This window comes from Sminthopsis crassicaudata, chromosome 3, assembly GCF_048593235.1.
Source record: "Sminthopsis crassicaudata isolate SCR6 chromosome 3, ASM4859323v1, whole genome shotgun sequence".
Classification (NCBI taxonomy): domain Eukaryota; kingdom Metazoa; phylum Chordata; class Mammalia; order Dasyuromorphia; family Dasyuridae; genus Sminthopsis; species Sminthopsis crassicaudata.
Window position 1 is genome coordinate 73,032,846 of NC_133619.1, and position 19,158 is coordinate 73,052,003.

Genomic DNA, 19,158 nt, shown 5'->3' on the forward strand with positions numbered 1-19,158 from the left:
ATAAAGGTTAAGTTAAAAAAAATTTGAATTTCATGAGAAATAAACATTCTTATTCATCTATCATGTTTTACAAATCAACTTTTATTTAAAAGAACTTTAAGTGCTGTTCTTCCCATCACACAGTTAAGACCAAGTATCCGAAACCAAAATAAATTCCATTTTCTGAATTATTTGATGCTCATAACTTCACAAAAGGGGGGAGAGAGGGTCGGAGTTTTCTGTATACAGTCTCACACCTCTTTCTAATATTTTCAGTTCCTGCCCATTTGCAAAATAAAATGAAAATTTTTCTCTTTCCCTCTTATCTCCTAAAGATCTTTTCACCTCTATCTGTGACCACCATTTTCTCCAATAAGCCTTCAAAATTTCATCTACTGTAGGCTATATGTATTTATAATGATATTAATAATTCAAAAATAATATCCTCTGTCCTCACCTAAAAACAGATTCCTCAAGCAATATTCCTTATCTATTGTCACAAAGAAAATCACCCTTCTAGTACAAGGGTTCTTAACCTGAAGTCAATAAACTTGGTTTTTAAAATATATATATATATTTTTTTTTGATAATTAAATTCCAATGTCACTGATTTTCTTTGCAATTTTTTGTGTTTATATACATTAAAAAACAATATTCTGAGAAATACTAATACCATGATACTAAAAAGGTTACGAGCCCCTATAATCTGGTCAACATCTTCAGTTTAATGTCTGATTCTCTCCCCTGAAAAATTCTTTTAAGAATATTACACGTTTCTCTGTGAATAGTTACAAATAACTCTAATAGTTTGAATGCTCCTATTTATTGAATTTCCCTGTGAAAGGATTTACTTGAACTATATTAAAGCATCTACTTTGAATTTAACTTTGTCATGTTTGTGATACAGGTTAATTTGTTAATAATTAATTAATTTTATCCCAGCCTATAGAAAATAGGTAAGTATTTAATTCAGACTTAAGGGGACATCTGGTAACTTGTATCCCTCCAAGATCATCATAGGAGCAATTTCTGTACTGTGGGATGGTAATGAACAGAAAGCATTGTCCAGTAAGCAAGTTTCTGTTTTGAATTTCTCCTGCTCTCAATTTCTCAGACATTTATTAGTTCCCCATATATCTGTAAGTCTTGTAAAGGCCAACATAGTTGCTACAATACAACGTGTTGGTTGATTCAAATTCCTCTAATATAAGGTCCTTTTTATAAATTGATATCCAAAAATAACATCCATTTTCTATAGCTGAAGAAAACTTGGAAGACTTACTAGAGAGCTGAAATACTGAACAACTATTAAAAGCTAAACAGGAGGAGTTATCAATACAAGGGTTTAAAATATGAATATTAGAAATGGCTATAGAAATATAAAATGAAAACCTTAAAAAGCACAATGGTAGTCCTGCCTAAAAAAGGAAGAGAAGGTTAAAAATAAAGATGGCTTAACATTAAAGGCACTGTAGGAAGAGAGGAGGAAAGACATCTGTACCAGAATTAGAGATTCTAGGGCTTTCAGAGTGAAGATTCATGGAAAATGAAGAACAAAATGGTTTCTACCTTGGTCAAGTTTTATATTCCTAGTAAATGAAGAAAGACCCAAGTACCTTGGGAGTAAGCATTGTAAAATTTTTCTTTGTGACTCCAACAATATTGGTGCCTTTGGTCCAGATTGGAGTGTACACTAGCATAGAATAAGAAAGGGTAGAAAACTCCTATATCAATATAGATTATGTCTCAAAGTTGCCTTGGAATGTGGTGATTAAGTGGCTTCAGCACATTTATGTCAGAGGTCTTAACTCAATGTTCTGAGTACTACCATTCTCCAACTCACTTGAGCTAGCATAAATGGCACTCAATCAGATCCTTAAAATATACAGAAATTTCTCATTAGTTTTAAAGGAGGTCTCTGCAGTTGGGACCTACTGTCAATTTTAGAACATTGGGGGTTAAACTTTTTTTTAACAGCTGTTCTTGAAACTCAAAACCAGGCTGATCCAGGTAGTTGCAAACTAAAAAAACCCTTCCCACCAAATAATAACCACATTTGCTAACCAGAAATTTGCCATGGCCCTAAACCTCCAGCAAGAAGAATCTGACCCTTAAATAGCATTTTAATTTATCCACTTCTAAAGAAGCACAAACCCTCCCAAATGGATAATATCAGGGAGATCCTCCCCTTGATGATAATAGACCCGAGAAGTGCTGACAAGCTTCAGTCACACTATAGCTGACCACTCCCAAACCCTATCTGATCTCCTAAAATAGCTCTTAAGATAGACCCAGTAAGAAACAGATCCTTCTTTCCCTTTGCCCTAAGAAAGCTAAAGAACTCTCCAAGGGGCGTGGCCACTTCCTTCTGATATCTGATCCGGGCTATGAAGTCACAGCTTTCCCATAAATAAGAAGCCTTGTGAGAGGGAGGACTCTACTCAGGGACAGGAGCAGTCTTCAGCTCAACTCGCCAGCTTCTCAACATCATCATGGTGGGTCTGACCAAGAAATTATTTATTAAGTCCCTTGCTGGGCTGCTAGTGGGACAGGGAAGAAAAACAGGCAAGGAAGTTGCAATTAGGTTGGGGAGACTGGGTGAAGGATGGAGAGGGGTAAGAAATAGGGGAAGGGAAGCAGCCAAGCATGTCAGATTTCTATTTGACTCGAGGCTAAGGCAGTGGGAAAGGGCCATTTTTAATTGTATTGAGTTGCTTCATCCAACCATATATACTTGGGTTGGTCCAATAGTCACCAGACAAATGATTAAAAGGAATTACATTTGCCAGGCAGGATGATGGCCATTTGTATCTGAAGTCAAGAACAGCCCTCACTAGAAAACCATCTGTCCTGAAATTTGATCCTATGATACTAATAGTTACTATATGGATAAGTGCCTTTAATACATTGGATTTATTATCTGTCTGAATAGAAAATGTTTTAATTAAGCAATGATAATGCTTCAAAACATTTCTTAATGCTGCATGTCTAGGGAAAAACCTTAACTGAACTCAAACATTTTGTTATTCTAGGTAGGGAGCATTTATTTAGCATTTGATTAAGCATTGATTCACTATTTGAGTGAATCAGATGCCATTTCTCTTCAGTTGTTTATTTTACACAGTTTTAAAATTCCTATATTTAAAGGCTATCCCTGGTCCCAAGATAGTTCTTCTCAGGCCATAGCAACCTCCCTCAATGCAGACTACTTTCACCAGCTCTGTATTTAGAAAATTAAATAGGAAAATACTCTTGATTCTGTCAATGCATTTTCAACAGTTATTAGCTCTATCTTTTTTTTTTTTCTTCCTCTCTTCACTGCAGTCCTTCAGTGCTGACCAGATTGCTGGTAAGTGAAACAACAACAAAAAAAAGTTTCTCTAGGACTGGAGTGAAATGATAGTATTTCACTTCCCCAGTCCTAGCTCTTCACTAACCTTCAAGGCATTTTGCTTCATGCTGTTCCTATTAATATCTATGCTACATGGGAAATCCAAAGAGTGGGCTTATTTGGGAGCCTACTCTAAAGATAGACTCATGGAATCAGCTAAATAACACAGAAATATCAGGTACCTGTTTGGTTAAACAGTTCTTTGTGGTTAATGTCTTTCTAACAGATCGAGTTTTCTAAAGAGCAACAGGATGGTAAGTTAAATCAGATTGTTGTTACTATGGGCCCTCTTCAAAAAGGCATGTGGAAAAACTGACTCTCAGGAAGAGCTAATCTCTCCCTAATTATCCCCTTTAGGCTTGCCTACCGTAATAGGTAAACTGAGCTGAAGTCTTCTCTAAATATAAACATTTAACAAGAGTGAGTCTTAGGTTTGTGAACTGAAGCCAAAAGGTCTCTAGTGGACAAAAAGGAAATATTCTCAACTGGTAGTGATACCTGATATATTGATTTGTTTTTAATAAATTAAAGTTAATTATGCCCAGTATCTACCAAAATTATTTGACCACTCAACTAGTTAATTTGGTCATCTAAGACCCCAAAAGAATTCTTAGGGGATCTAACTTGTTAAATTTGATTGCCTAAATTACTAGAGAAAGAGAACCATTGGCTTATCTACTTCATTTTTCATCTTGTAATAATCATCTCTATGCCTTGACTGAAAAAAAAAATCAAGTTGTATTGTTTGTCTATGTGGAAAGTCGACATACTTTCTATCAGATTATGCTTGAGGTTAAATAATGGCCCTGTCCTTCATATAAACAGAGATTGACTAAAACATTCAAGATTCAATTTAATGAACATTAAGAAAGTGTACATTGTGTTCCAGATATACAATGCTTGATTCTTTTAGAACACAGAGAAAAAGCACTGTAAGATCTTCCCTTTTTGGTTCAACAGATCCTTTTCTTGCTTTTCTCTATTTTTTTTTCTTGAAAGAATTTTGTCCAACAGGAATACTAAAATCCTTATATACTCCTATTTATATAAGGATATATTATTCCTTGACAGTTCTTTATCATATTTGGTATTTTAGTAATTTCAGGGAGCATTTTTATCATGGAAACCCAATGAATTGAAAGGGGAGACACCTGTAAAATTGGTGACATACTACCCTTTGTATAAATTAGATTGATTAGTCACAGTGCTTAATGGTAAAAACTTAACTTATTTATTAAAAGAAGAAAAAGACAAAAAAGTCTTAAGTCTAGATCTGAAAAAATTGATGTTTTTGTCAATTCAGACAGAATATGGATCATCCCTGAAAAAGTTATAAGTACATTTACTGAATAACCATATTTGATGGTCTCGTAAAGACACCAAAGAATCTGATATACAAGCTAACTAGAATTTTAGAACAATGTGATAAAAAACATAGCAGACACTTCAAAAAAAAAAAAAAATCACTGTGGGATTCTACTTCCTTTTTCTTCCTTTCAGTATAAATTTCACTTTGTTTTCTTAAAACATTTCAATTGAGTAGGTGACATGAGTCTTCCTATATTCCTTTCCCCTGTGGTTCTTTGCAATGTCTAACTTGCAATTTAATTATTACTGTAATTATAATTAATTACAAATTAATTATTATCTTTATAGGGCTATGTTATGGAACAATTAAAACTCATTTAGGAGACAAAAGGATTGGGTTGGTCCACATTAAGTCACTTCATTCTATCTGTTAAACTTGTTTTAAATTTCAAGAAAAAGAAAGACATTTTTTTTTCTCTCATGCCTGAATGGTGAAAGCTACATAGATCTGTTGGTATAATTTAATTTTAAATGTATCAAAATTGAGCACTGAAACCCCTAAAAAAAAAAAAATGTAATCAGGAAATATGAAATATTTATGACATCTGAAGACCTTTTGATTCTTCTGAGGAACTCCTAGATTCTTAGAGAGTCTAGCATTGCTTAAGAAGATTTCCAACTAAAGCAAGTTTTCTTATCCAAGAAAGAAACTGATCAGGGAGAGTCTGTTTTTGGTCTCAGCATTTAAAGTAGAGTTAGCTTTGAAGCTATCTTGTTACAATCCATAAAATCCTCTTCCTGCATCAGCAGTTTGACTAGGGTGATAGTCAACCTAAGCAGACTGTATATAAAGGACTAACACCAGTACCAGAAGACTCCAATTTCACAAGTCCATTAAAGAAGATGAAAGAGAACATGATGACTCATGACTTGTGGATCATCTATCAGCACTTGTAGTGTGTTCTTTTAGAACTGGTCACAGAAACGTTGAGTGTTTATTGCAAATGCTGCACAGTGTAATCTACTCTAAAATTGTAGTTTCGTATTAAAGGAGTAAAAACTCTTAGTCATTGGCCAGTGAATGGTCCTAAACTAATGATCTTTTAGTTTGACAGAGGATAATTGTCCAGAGTTAAATTTCAAGGTTAAAGGATGGTATTCACATCTTTCAGAAATGTATGCTTTTTGGTGACATTCACATATGCCAAAAAATGCTTCTTGTCCTTTTATCCCACCCCCCAGAAATATATTCCTGAACTCAGTCTTCTATGACAACCTGCTCCAATATCCTCTTGACATAATTATGGCTCTAGCTTTATCTTATACCACTCATTTCTTTATCCACTCAACAATACATTCAAGCTCACTTTCTCTAGAGATTGGGGGTTAAATTTTTAAATAGAGCTGCCTATGAAATCTAATTATAATACTGAGTAGAAAAGCAGCTGAAGACACTATGATGCATAGAGCAAAAGGTCTGGAATCAGGAAAATAAATTCAAGCTTAGTTATATGACTCTGGGCAAGTCACTTAATCTTTCTGCCTCAGTTTCCTCAATTGTGAAATAGGAATAATAATAGCATCCATCTCCCAGAGTTACTGTGAGAATCAAATGAGATATCATATGTTAAGTGCTAAGCACAATGCCTGATACATAGTAGGTGCTATATCAATACTATTATTATTATTATTATATAATTTAGTATCCTTGAGATGCACATTGATACTGGAATATAATATTTATTATATGATAAAGGGATAAAATGCAGGGGAAAAAAAACTTAGAAAAATAATCTAAATAGTTTTCCAATTAGATTGCATTTAGCTCTGTGGCAACCTAAATCAATTTGGCTTGGATACTTTGACTTGGGAATTTATAGGCCTCTGAGTTTATCACTTGCCTTCAGGAAAACTATTGTGCTATTGCACTTTAATCAATGAAAGGAACTAGGACTTTAAGAAACCTATAGGTTTATTATGAAAATTTTGACTTAGATTTTTACATAACTAAAACTAGTCATCTACTTATTCAAAAAGAAAAGGAAGAAAGATAAAGAAAGGAAAAAAGCAAGAAAGAAAGTGAGAAAGAGGAAGGAAGGAAAAAAGAAAATGAAGAAATAAAAAGAAAGAGAGAAGAAAGGAAGAAAGATTTTAATGATTAGTACTAATGAAATGAGTCCCAAGACTCCTAAGGTCACCTGTAACAATAGCTCAACATTATACAGCACTTTGCCCTTAACAAGTGCTTGCCTCATAAAGACTTTGTAAGGTTGACAATTAAAATACTATTTTGTCTTTACTATATCCATTTTACAGATATGGAAACTGGTACTCAGTGAAATGACTCACAGTTTTGTATCATAGCTTGTAAATGGCAAAGCCAGAAGAGGAATCTATTGCCCTTTAAGAGAAATGAACCTGTAACTGTTCATCAAACTAGCAAATATAGATTAAATGAACAAAGAAGGAATAAATATGGCATGAATTGCCTTTTTGTGAAATAGATAAAGGGGATTTATGAAGAGAGGTTTTAAAAGCAGTTTTGTAATCTCCAGAGGCAATGACAGACAAGGCAAGTGAGAATATAATGAGGACAGTGATAGTATTTGCTATTTGAAGAAAAGAAGACCTAGAAGTTTTTAAAGGATTAAAACTGTCAGTCTGGCTTGACTAGAAACATATATAAGTCATTTTTAACTGATAGATCTGTGGTAGGAAAGAATAACACACCTTCTCTCTTCCTACAGACTTCAAGGAGGCTTTCCTCCTCTTTGACAGGACTGGCGAAAGCAAGATCACATTAAGCCAAGTTGGTGATGTCCTGCGAGCTCTGGGTACAAATCCAACCAATGCAGAGGTCAAGAAGGTTCTGGGAAATCCCAGCAATGAAGGTAATAACAGCAATGTTTCCAAGAAACTGAAAACCTGTTATGTTCAGGTCAGGTTCCATAGCCTAGACTTCAAATAACTTACTTCCTTGTACTGTGGCTTCTCCATTGAAATAGTAAGATGGTCATAAATGATGTGTGGAATTGCTAGGCTTATGATTTGATCAATGTAGAGAATTATTTGTATAAAAATTCCTAGCCACAACACAAATCAGCAACATTTATAATTATGTTAGTGGCCCAAGACTGAGGTTAAGTCATGTGGAGTGTGTGCAGGACAGGATTTCAGCTTTTTCTAATTCAAAGGCTGCTTTTTCCCCCCCAACACTACATTGCTTCATTCTTGGAAAATACAACAATAAGAATATAGTGGTTTTGATGACTCAATCAGAAATTTTGAAAAAATATTTTTAAAATATCAATCTGCACTCAGTATATTCTTTAGCAATCTCCAAAGAATCTATGATTAAATAAAAGAGTAGAGAGGGTCAGACTTGATAATAATAGCTTCCATTTGTAGAAGCTCCCAACGGACTTTGAAATTTAAATTCAGTTATATTTTTGTACTTTTAGAAGTAAAATGTTGTAAAAATCAGCCCTTCAACAGTGATATTCAGCCATTAGCACAAAGTAGGCATTTAGAGCAGTGAAGTGACTCGGCAGATAGAGCACCAGATCTGGAGTCAGGAAGACCTGAGTTAAAGCCAGTATCAGACACTAGGTGTATGACCTTGAGCAAGTCACTTAACCCTATTTACTCCAATTTCCTCATCTGTAAAATGAGCTGGAGAAGGAATCATCAAATTACTCCAGGGTAAAAATATTTTACAAACTGTTATATAAATGCTAGCTATTATTATAAATTATGTTGTTGTTATTCAGTCATTTTTCAGTTGTGCCAAGTCTTCATAATCCCATTTGGAGTTTTCTTGGCAAAAATCCTGGAGTAATTCACCATTCCATTCTCCAGTTCATTTTTATAGAAACTGAGGCAAATAGATTAATTTGCCCAGGGTCACACAGATAGTGTCTGAGGCCAGATTTCAACTCAGGAAATGGTTCTCTCCAACTCCAAGCCCTGTACTCTCTATCTTCTACACCACCTAGTTGCCCCAGGAAAACACTTTACAAATCTTTGAGTGTTTTATTATTATGTTATAAATCATTATTATAAACACTAGCTATTAAATCACCATTATATCCAGATTTTTCTCTCTTTCTACCCCAAACCTCCCCAGGATGAATTTTATCAAGTTAATCATGCTAAAAATATCTAGAGCATGAGATAAGGTGAGAGAACAGAGGTAAAAATCTTATTTTTAAAATGCCTTTTTTTTTCTAATTAAACATCCATCTTTGACCATAAAATGATTAGATTAATGTAGCTCATTTCTTCAGCATTCAAAACTCAATCTGTTTTAATCTTTGCTCTCCAATTTAATTTTCATCTTAAGAGAGCACTCTGGAGGAGGGAAAATATGGTTTATATGTAGAAATAATTTCCTTCCTCTGTATATAAATGACTAAGCCATTTTGCTATTTTGTCATGGTCAGGTGGGTACTCAAAGTCTGGAGGGCATTGCAGATTGCTAAAATATGTCCAAAGAAAGCTCTCCCATCGACAGAATTTTGGACTTCAAAAATTAAGTCCAGACTTACACTTAAAGCTAGAAAGATAGAGGTTAGGTAGTTCAACCTTCTCATTTATAGGTGAGAAATGAAAGATAGAGAGGTGATTTCCCTAAAGGTGAAAAATGAGAACTAGAATCTGAACTCAGAGCTACCATTTTCTTCCCACTGTACCACACTGCTTCTCAATCTCCTATTACCTTCTTTCTCTACTTTTCTTTTCAATACCTTTAAGAAGAAAATACTTTGCATAGCAAGCTGGCACATAGTAGGGATTTAACAGACAGTATTATTAAAAAGTTCCATTTCTAATTCACTTTATTCCAATCTTGTTTTTGAAGTATTATATGTTCATAGCATCTCAGAAGACTTTTATTTTGCTTCCCCATTTAAAAATAATCTTCTATTTAAAAGTTTATCATTTTAAGTGTAGATTAAATATTGTTTGGGGGCTTTTTTAGTTCCCTTATCTACAAACTTGAGCAGCTATTATAAATAGCATAAGAGAATAGGGTTATCTTGTTCTGAAATCCACATTAAGCTGAAGAGCTGATAGATCCTGTAGGGTTCATAAATCTCAAAATGGTGACATTTCTTTCAGAGCTGAATGCCAAGAAAATTGAGTTTGAGCAGTTCCTGCCCATGATGCAGGCTATTTCCAACAACAAAGACCAGGGAAGTTATGAAGACTTTGTTGAAGGGTTGCGTGTCTTTGACAAGGAGGGCAACGGTACAGTCATGGGTGCTGAACTTCGCCACGTGCTAGCTACCCTGGGTAAGTACCTCTGATTTCCTAAGGCTGTCATAAAGACTGGCCATGAAGATGAAAGAGGGAAATTGGTTAAGAGACTTAATCAGTGCAAAGAAAGCAAATGTTCTAAAGAACAATTGATGACTAGCAACAAGGAGAAAAAAATCACTGAGAACTTTGGCCTGTCAGTCTCAAAATTTATTTTAGGATGTCAGAACTTTGTTAAAAGAATCTACTTCTAAGAGGCAGGTCTAAAAGGATAGAATAATAAAATTTTAATAATCTTAATTCATAATAATATAAATTTATTGTGGTATTTATTCAGATATTCAAAAATATTTATATTTTCGTACCCCTAAAAATTAGACTAGAGAAGAGCAAGTGCATGAAGGTTCTAGATAAGTAATTTCATTACTATCTAGGAAATCCCAGTGTGGAAAATCCTTTCCTTAATCTACATTAGATATTCCTCTATAATTTAGAGAACTGCCTGGGACCCCAAAAGGTTAAAAGACTTGCCCACAATCACACAGCCAGATTTGTCAAAGGCAGGTCTTAAGTCTAAGTCTTCCTAACTCCAAGACTAGCCATTTATATCCACTTACCTCTCAAATTAGCATTACTAAATAAAATTAGAAAAACAGGTTGGGATACATTAGGAAACTGCTTTCTGTTCTTATTTCTAAATAGCTACAACTTTTTTTTTTCTCTTCCAGGTGAAAAGATGAAGGAAGAGGAGGTGGAAGCCCTGTTGGCAGGTCAAGAAGACTCCAATGGCTGCATTAATTATGAGGGTAGGCTCTGGAATACTCTTTTTTGTTGGCATGATAATGATAATAGCTATTATTTAATAATAGGTTTACAAATAGATCCTCACAACAACCCTGAGAGGTAGGCACCATTTTATAGATAAGGCAATTGAGGCAGACAGAGATGAAACATTTCTTAACTCCTCGTGGGACTGACTTAAGTCCTCTGAATAGAAAATGACTGATTTCCCTGGGACTCATTCTTTCCATGTAATTTACTACATAATAATAAATTATATAGTTTATTACTTTCAAGAGTCATTGGAATGTCAAGAGAAAACAACCAAAAAAAGGATCTCCAGCTCATTGAGTGGACCCTCTATGGCAAGCATATGAGAGAAAATAGACAAGAGTTATACAGGCTGGGCAGACATTAATTCCAGTGGGTTGCAGGGAACATCCAAATTCGGGATACTCCAGAGCCATTTGAGTATTGACTATAAAAGACTGGGTTAGGGACTATATGATTACGAGGTAAGATCCTCATCAGTGCACACTAAATTTGAAATTTTTGCACTGTTAAGTTTAAAAAAAAAAATGTTTCTTAAAATGGCAAAGTATCTTCCTGGGACAGCTGGGTGGAGCAGTGACTAGAATACTGGGCTTGGAATCAGTATCACTCATTTTCATGAGTTCAAATCTGGCCTCAGCATTTTCTAGTTTTGTGACCCTGAGCAAATCATTTAATTAGGTTGGATTCAGTTTATTCTGATATAAAATGAGCTGGAGAAGGAAATGGCAAACCTCTCCAATATCTCTGCCAAGAAAACCCCAAATGGGGTCAGGAAGAGTTGGACACAACTGAACAAGTCTTCCTGATAACTATTTTAGAGGCATAATGAAGCAGCTATATCTGAATATAACACGATGCCTATTTCAAAATAGGAAAGTATCTTGATGATCATCTAATGCAACAACCCCAAAAATCACTACAACACAGCCAAAAGTGGTCATTCATACCCACTACCCATCAAGAGCATTTCATCTCACTTTTGGCTCATTTTAATTGCTAGGAAGTATTTTTTCCCTTTATATCAAACTTATATTTGCCTTTCAGCAATTCCTGCTGCTCCTGTTAGTTCTCCTTTCAGGGACCAAAGAGAACAAGCCTAATCTTTCCTGTACTTGTAGACAGTTATTGTCTCTTCTCTTCTCCAGAATCAATATTCTCAGTTCCTTTAAACATTCCTCTTTTGGCCCAGACTCAAGGATCTTTCACCATTCTAATAGTACTTCCCTGGACATTTTCCCATTTATCAATGTCATTCTTGAAAAAGCATATCCAGAACAGAATATAGTGCTCCAGCAGTGGCCTTATTAGTATAAGAGTAGAGTGGAATTATTACTGATTTCATTACCTTTTGGTTCCCATAGGACACTGTTGAATCATATTGAGCCTAGTGGCCAATAAAAAAAAAAAAAACCCAGATATTTTTCATTCAAACTACTTTCCAATCATACTTCCCCAATCTAATACATATAAAGCTGATTTTTTTTTTTTCAGAGCCCAGGTATAGTACGTTACACTTATCCCCATTAAATTTCATCTGAATAGATTCAACACCATTTTATAGTCTGCCAATATTTTTTTGGATCTTGATTTTCCCCTCCAGTGTGTTATTGATCTCTCACAGATTTGTGTCATTTGCAAACTGGATGAGTCTGCCATAATTGCCTTTATCCAAGTCATTATAAAAATGTTGAATGTTACAGAGCTACTCTACTAGAGTCCTTCTGCCAAGAAGCATTAATGACTGTTCTTTGAGTCAGGCTATTCAACCATTTACAAATCTAATTGTATTATCACCTAGTCCTCATCTTCCCATATTTTCCACAAGAATAGCAGAAAAGCTGTGTTTATTAACTGCTTGAATCTTGTAGATTATATCTGCTCGTAGCTTATTAGCTCCTCGAATCTTGAAGATTGTATCGGCTGTAGCCTTCTTATCTAATAGTTTAGTAACTGTCCAAAAATGGAAATAAGTTCGACCTGACTTCATTTGTCCTTGATGAAGTTAGGCTGGCTCTTTGTGGGGGGGGAGGGGGTCTTTCCTTTTCTAGATGTTAACCGACAATCTCTTAATTCCTAAAAAAAATCCAATACTAAATTCCAGCTTCTGGCCTATACTTTGTAGACTCTGTTCTTTACCTTTTTATTATTTTTTTTTAATTTGGATATATGCTTTTGTCCAATATTGCAAGACCCTGTACTATTTTCTGCAGTCTCTCAGGTATTCAGGTATATGATAGTGACTCAGTGATCACACCAATTAGCATTTTCATTAACTAAGAGTGTAACTTGTCTACTTGTTCTATACTTCCCAAGCACCTACTACCTACCAATGGATAGTCAAAGACATATAACATCCCCTGATCTCAAGGAGTTTACATTCTATTTAAGGAAATATATACAGATTAGTAATAACAAAGTAATTTCCCAAGGGGAGAGTGCTAATATCTGTTAAGTCTCAAATGAAAGTTAACTTTTGGTTGAATCTGAAAAACAGGGATTCAGACAGCCAAAGGGTCAAAGGGAAGGCATTTCTCTTTGCCTGTTCCAAAGTCCAGAGGAAGAGAATGGAATGTTACATCCAAGGGACAAATACGTCAGTTTGGTTGAAACTATGAAGGAAAATCCTGTGTAATAAAACTGAGGAGGAAGGTTGGAGTTGCTTTAAAAGTCAAGAAGAGTAATTCACATTTCATTCTGGAGATAAGAAGGATCCTTAGAATTTTTTGTGACAAGTGACAAGATCAGACCACTGATTCAGCCATATTGATTTGACAGTTACATAGAAAATAGACTAGAAAAATATGAAACCAGAGGTTAATTGGATTTGGCCAATTGACTTGAATATCATATCTTTTATTGTTTTTTCTTAGCAGAAAAAAAAATAAAACAGAAGAAAAGAATTATTCTCTCCCTCTCTCCATTTCCCTCTCTCCCTCATCAGTGACCACTAGTAATCCCCATCAACCAGCAAAATCCAGTCCTTTCTTTGAGCTTTCTCTTTTAAATATAGGTGGTAGAGGGAGGGAAAACAACTTATCTTTTCTTTGATGGCTTCTGTTAACCCTATTTTAAGTTGTTCTTACAGATCTTCTTCACACTCTAATTCATCCTATTACCTGCCCCCTCCCTCTTGTCTTCTGATCTACACACACAAACACACAACACACACACATATGCACATAGATACATATTTGTAATCTTTTTTATACATCCACATCAGTCTCTTTGGATAACTCCTTTTTTTTCTTCCTCAGTGGAATTGTTCTCTCTTTGTCTTCTGAACTTTATGCTGAAAAATGTCCCATACCTTTCAGATTGACTTCTTCTATATCATATTAAAGCATTGGATCACATTCTTTCTCTAAATCCCTTAAAACCTGTCCTCCTCAAGACTTACATGAACTGATGCTGAGTGAAATGAGCAAGACCAGGAGATCATTATATACTTCAACAACAATATTATATGATGATCAATCCTGATGGATAAGGCCATTTTCAACAATGAGATGAACCAAATCAGTTCCAATAGAGCAGTAATGAACTGAACTAACTACACCCAGTGAAAGAACTCTGGGAGATGACTATGAACCATTACATAGAATTCCCAATCCCTCTATTTTTGTCCACCTGCATTGATTGTACACTATTTCAAAGTCCGATTCTTTTTGTACAGCAAAATAACTGTATGGACATGTATACATATATTGTTTTTAACTTATACTTTAACATATTTTACATGTATTGGTCAACCTGCCATCTGGGGGAAGAGTGGGGGAAGGAAAGGAAAAAGTGGAACAAAAGGTTTTGCAATTATCAATGCTGAAAAATTACCCATGCAAATATCTTGTAAATGAAAAGCTATAATAAAAAAAGAGAAATATAATAATACTAATACATAAGAAAATTTAAAAAAACAAAACAAAAAAAACCTCTCCTCCTTGAGCCTAGCATACATGTCAAACTACTCCTGAATTTCCCCTCCTCTAACACAAATTCTAGGCACTGAATGTTCACTTCTTTCCCCCAACCAGGTTAGTTTGCCCTCACCTCAGGCAACTAATTCTTCCCTCTTTGGCAAGAATCAGACCTAGAATTGGATGTCTCTTAGTTATTTCTTTTTATCTTTTGGAAGGATAAAATTCCTTTTAATGTAAGTCTGGAAGTTATTAGCTCCTCTGCTTCTCTGTTGAGAACTCAAGCAGATATCTGGATAATCTATGTTCCTTATCTCTACTATGCCATGACTCTTTTCCAGGTTTATGATCTTTCCTAAACTCCTCATATATTTCTTTAGAAGTAGTAGTCTTTGATGGTAAAACTACTACTCCCAAGTGCATGTTTTTCTTTGCTAAATTCATAGTATTATCTTCTCATAAAAGCATATCTTCTTAATATATACATATATACTACTACCTTGTTTCCCTCCCCCTTCAAATCTTTTACCATATCTTGTGAATAAGGCATACCCCTCCAGAATTATAGATCTTATCCCACCAAGATAAGGACACCCAGGAGAGGTCAAATTTGCATTCTAATTCATTTCATTTTTCTTATTGTTCAGTCATTTCAATTGTGGCAAGTCTTTGATCCATTTGGGATTTTCTTGGCAAAATTACTGGAGTGGTTTACTATTTCCTTCTCCAGTTTATTTTATAGATTAAAAAAACTGAGGCAAACAGGATTAAGTGACTTGCCCAGGGTCACATAGTGTCTGAGGGCGGATTTGAACTCAGGAAGGTGAGAGTCTTTATAACTCCAGACTTCATACTTTATCCACTGTGTCATCTAACTGCCTCTTATTTCACCTCACTTACTGCTTTTATGGTTTGTATTTATGAATAGACATTCGAGGCTACACATATTATAACTACTAATTCCCTCTGCTGATTTTTATCTCTTATAAAAATCTGAGTAGCTCAACTGCTACTCTTCTACACTCTAGCTCTTCTTCATGGTATCTAGCTTGGTGCATGTACACTGGTAATTTTCCCCTTCCCCCAGCCTCCTTGTCTTTTCAATTTAAAGCCCTTTTGATTAGATTTGCAAGGCATAAGGCAATTACATTCTTATCAGGCTTTCTTAGGTATACTCCAGGTGTCTTGTCATTTCTTTATGCTAAGCCATACTACAGAAATCCAAATCCCATTATCAAATGCCAGCTGTTCTTTCCTGTATTAACAGACTTCCTATAAATATATATTTTTGAAGCTATATAACTTTGTAAAATGTGCATGGATTAAAGCATAATATGTATTTTAAATACATGTATATATCTAAGATTCAGTAAGGCTTGTATTCTAAGGATACTAAACTCATCACCTGTCTATTAAGATAAAAATAAGACCAGCTTGGAAGATTTGAGTCACACAAATGGTAATAGATACCCATGCACTAAACCTCCTAGTCTCATAGCAGAAAATAATTAGGATTTAGCAGATTGTATATAAACCTTTTATGAAACTTTAGTAATTCTCTAACACTATTATTGTATTATTCCACAGCCTTTGTCAAACACATCATGTCCGTGTAAATGGAACTCTCAAGGTAAAATAGCATCCCTTTAATCTGCATGATTTATTTGACTTTGTCCTTTGTTTGAGAATTGTGTCTCCTACAGATATAATTAAGTTCGTTCCAATTAAGAACCACTACTCAAGAACAGCAGCTATTTGATATAATTGCATTTTGAATTATGGTTTTCTTAGATTTGTGTCTGCCTGAAAAAAACAGTACATGTTCTTTCCTTTATATTCTTTAGCTTTTACCATATAAAATTAAGCTTGTTATTGGTTAATGTCTTTAATTAGAGCAAAATACTACAAAATCATAGATTCAGTATAGAAGTAGGTTATATACTTTGGTTGTAGCCCCAAACTGTCCACATTAACCAAAAAATTTCCCCTCTGTGCCAAAAGTAGGATATCTATTGATCAGTGGAGTACCAGCTTAAATATATGACAACTATTTTAAAATTAAACCCACTCATATACATGCAAAATATTTTCAATCTAGAGACTAATGTATGAGAGACTAGTTGGGGTATATACAAATAATGCCCTACTCCTTCCCTTGAGGCATTTACAAGGCAAAGGATTGGGGTTGGAGTAGGAGAAGTGTCACATACACAAATAACTAGCATCCAAAATAATACAAGTTAAGTGCATAAAAGCCTTATCTTCCTGATGACAAATCAGTGGTGGTTCCCTTCCCCCATACACATACTTATGAAGGATGATAAGTAAAGGACAAGATTGGAAACTTTTTAAACTCTAAGTACTTCTTTGTCTCCAGTACCATTTTGTTTCATTTTGAATGTAACTAGCATTTTGTTAAGAGCCTGCTCTAAGCCAGCCAAGGCACTAATGGTGATACAAAGACACCCAAGGCACTACTATCCTTGAGGTCCACTGGCTACGTTAGAGCAGGAGAGATAAGATAAAAAGGCAAATAATGATACTATAAGAGAGAATGGTAATATTAGGTGAGTGGTACAAAGAGAGTGTTTTCACATGCAGAGAGTCAAAGACTGTCTGGAATAGAAGGGAAGGTGTTATTTGAGCTCTGCCTAGAGAGATAAATAGGATTTCATCTGGGAGAAGAGTAGAGATAACATTCCAGAAAAAAGAGAATTAGAGGAACAAGATTTGGGGGAAAGGGGAAGTAGCATATGATAATTAACTTAGAAGCTTCCATAAATAGTTATGGGGTTATATCCTAGATTATAGATTATCAGATTTAAATTATATATATATATATATATATATATATATATAAAATCAGAATTAAATTGATGATTAAAAAAAAGGGGGGGGTATCTTAGTCTGGTGGATAGTGCAGGTCTTGTATAAAGAAAGATTTAGAATCAAGTCTTACATCTGTTATTACCTAATAGCTGTGTGATAGTGGAACAGTCACAACCTCTCTCAGAGCCTATTGACAATTTTAAGATTACAAATTAATTAGGGGTACAAGGAGTTTCAAAACAAGGAATTCCCCTAATTAAATTAAATAAATAATTGAAATCATAGGCCTGGATGAAAAGCAAAACCATTATGAAAATCTGTCAGTGTGTTAAATAGAGATTTGTTTCTATAATATACAAGATGGAATCATAGTCTAAGATTATGCACTTTCAAGACACTGATTTTATAACCAAAAAGTCCTTTGTCTAAGGTTACATTCCAGTTATTCTACCTAAGTCACAAAATTACTTATTAATTTACATGTCTCCTCTATTAGAATACAGTTATCCCTTCCATATAACAAGATTAGGGGCATAGTAATTCGTTAAAGTGGGAAATCTAGGTAAAATTTTTTGGCCTTCCCTTTGTACCAGAGAAAAAGCCTGAATTTTTGGGTTGCTATTATATAATACTATACATATATTTTATGCATTTCTGAGTTTCTAAACTTTTTCTGTGTCATCTGCTGGGCTTCATGTGTTTTCTACAAGCTTCCATAAAACTCCCCCAAAATTGCCATTTAATTTCTTATGCTGACCAATGATATGTCAAAACTGTGATGAGGAAAGTCGAAATGTAGAAGGGATAACTATAGAAGTTCTCTGAAGGCAGGCTCTGTTCTTAACTTTCTCTGTTAACATCCTTAATATCTATGGCCAGTGCCTCACACTTAATAATGCTTGATTTTTTAAAAAACAAATTACTTATCTATTCTCAAGAATGTCTGCTAATTATTGCTTTTATTTTATTTATTTAATTTTACAAATCTAACTCTAACTTCCCCATTCTTAACAGAACAAGTTTCTCTATGAAGACTGACTGGAAATTAAGCCAAGAACTTCAGGAACATTCATACTCAACTCTCCAGATCAGTTGACCAAGAAGACAGGAAAAACCAAAGGAATTTGGACTATACTATACAGAAAGCCTCCCCAATTTTTTATGTATCTTTTTAGTTTCTTTATGAATCCCCAAGTTACATTTCTACTGCACAAGTTAAATGTTTGCAAACAACTTGGACAAAGTTTCTATAAGTTTCAAGTCTAAGTTAAATATTTTTTTTCGGGACTATCCACCATGGGTAAATGAGTACCCTTGAAAGAATCCAACAATCAATAAATCCCTTTGGTCAATCTCTGGTGATGATATGGTTTTTGTTTTTCTTATTATATTCCGAGTTGTTCTTTTGTTTTTAGGGGTTTTTAGTTCTGTGACTGCCTGGGTCTTAGTGATTATGTCACATAGATAATAGCCAGAGGAGAAGGAAGATGTGGCTACATCTTTATAAGGAGAGGGATTTTAACCAGGATAATTCAGCACTGACTGAAAAACTACATCAAGTATTGCTAGATATTAAACAAGCTAAAGAACTGCATGAATATATGTAATAAGGAAGTAAAGAACTGCTATATCTCTTTTCTTTTTTTA

General features: G+C 34.5%; 1 protein-coding gene across 4 annotated transcripts in view; it reads left to right on the forward strand.

The window, feature by feature from the left end:
- Positions 1-18,863, forward strand: part of MYL1 (myosin light chain 1) — a 30,839-nt gene extending 11,976 nt beyond the window's left edge. Inside the window, exons 1-7 of one of the 4 annotated variants that reach the window (XM_074298809.1) lie at positions 2,349-2,474; positions 3,304-3,328; positions 7,426-7,605; positions 9,761-9,970; positions 10,663-10,740; positions 16,270-16,312; positions 18,526-18,863. In XM_074298809.1, coding sequence (XP_074154910.1) covers positions 2,472-2,474; positions 3,304-3,328; positions 7,426-7,605; positions 9,761-9,970; positions 10,663-10,740; positions 16,270-16,298 — 525 coding nt within the window. In that variant the 5' untranslated portion in view covers positions 2,349-2,471 and the 3' untranslated portion in view covers positions 16,299-16,312; positions 18,526-18,863. Of the gene's footprint in view, positions 1-2,348; positions 2,475-3,303; positions 3,329-3,596; positions 3,625-7,425; positions 7,606-9,760; positions 10,036-10,636; positions 10,741-16,269; positions 16,313-18,525 lie in introns of those variants that run through there. The other 3 variants (XM_074298810.1, XR_012487739.1, XM_074298808.1) reach the window with 3 other exon arrangements.
- Positions 18,864-19,158: the final 295 nt, after the last annotated feature.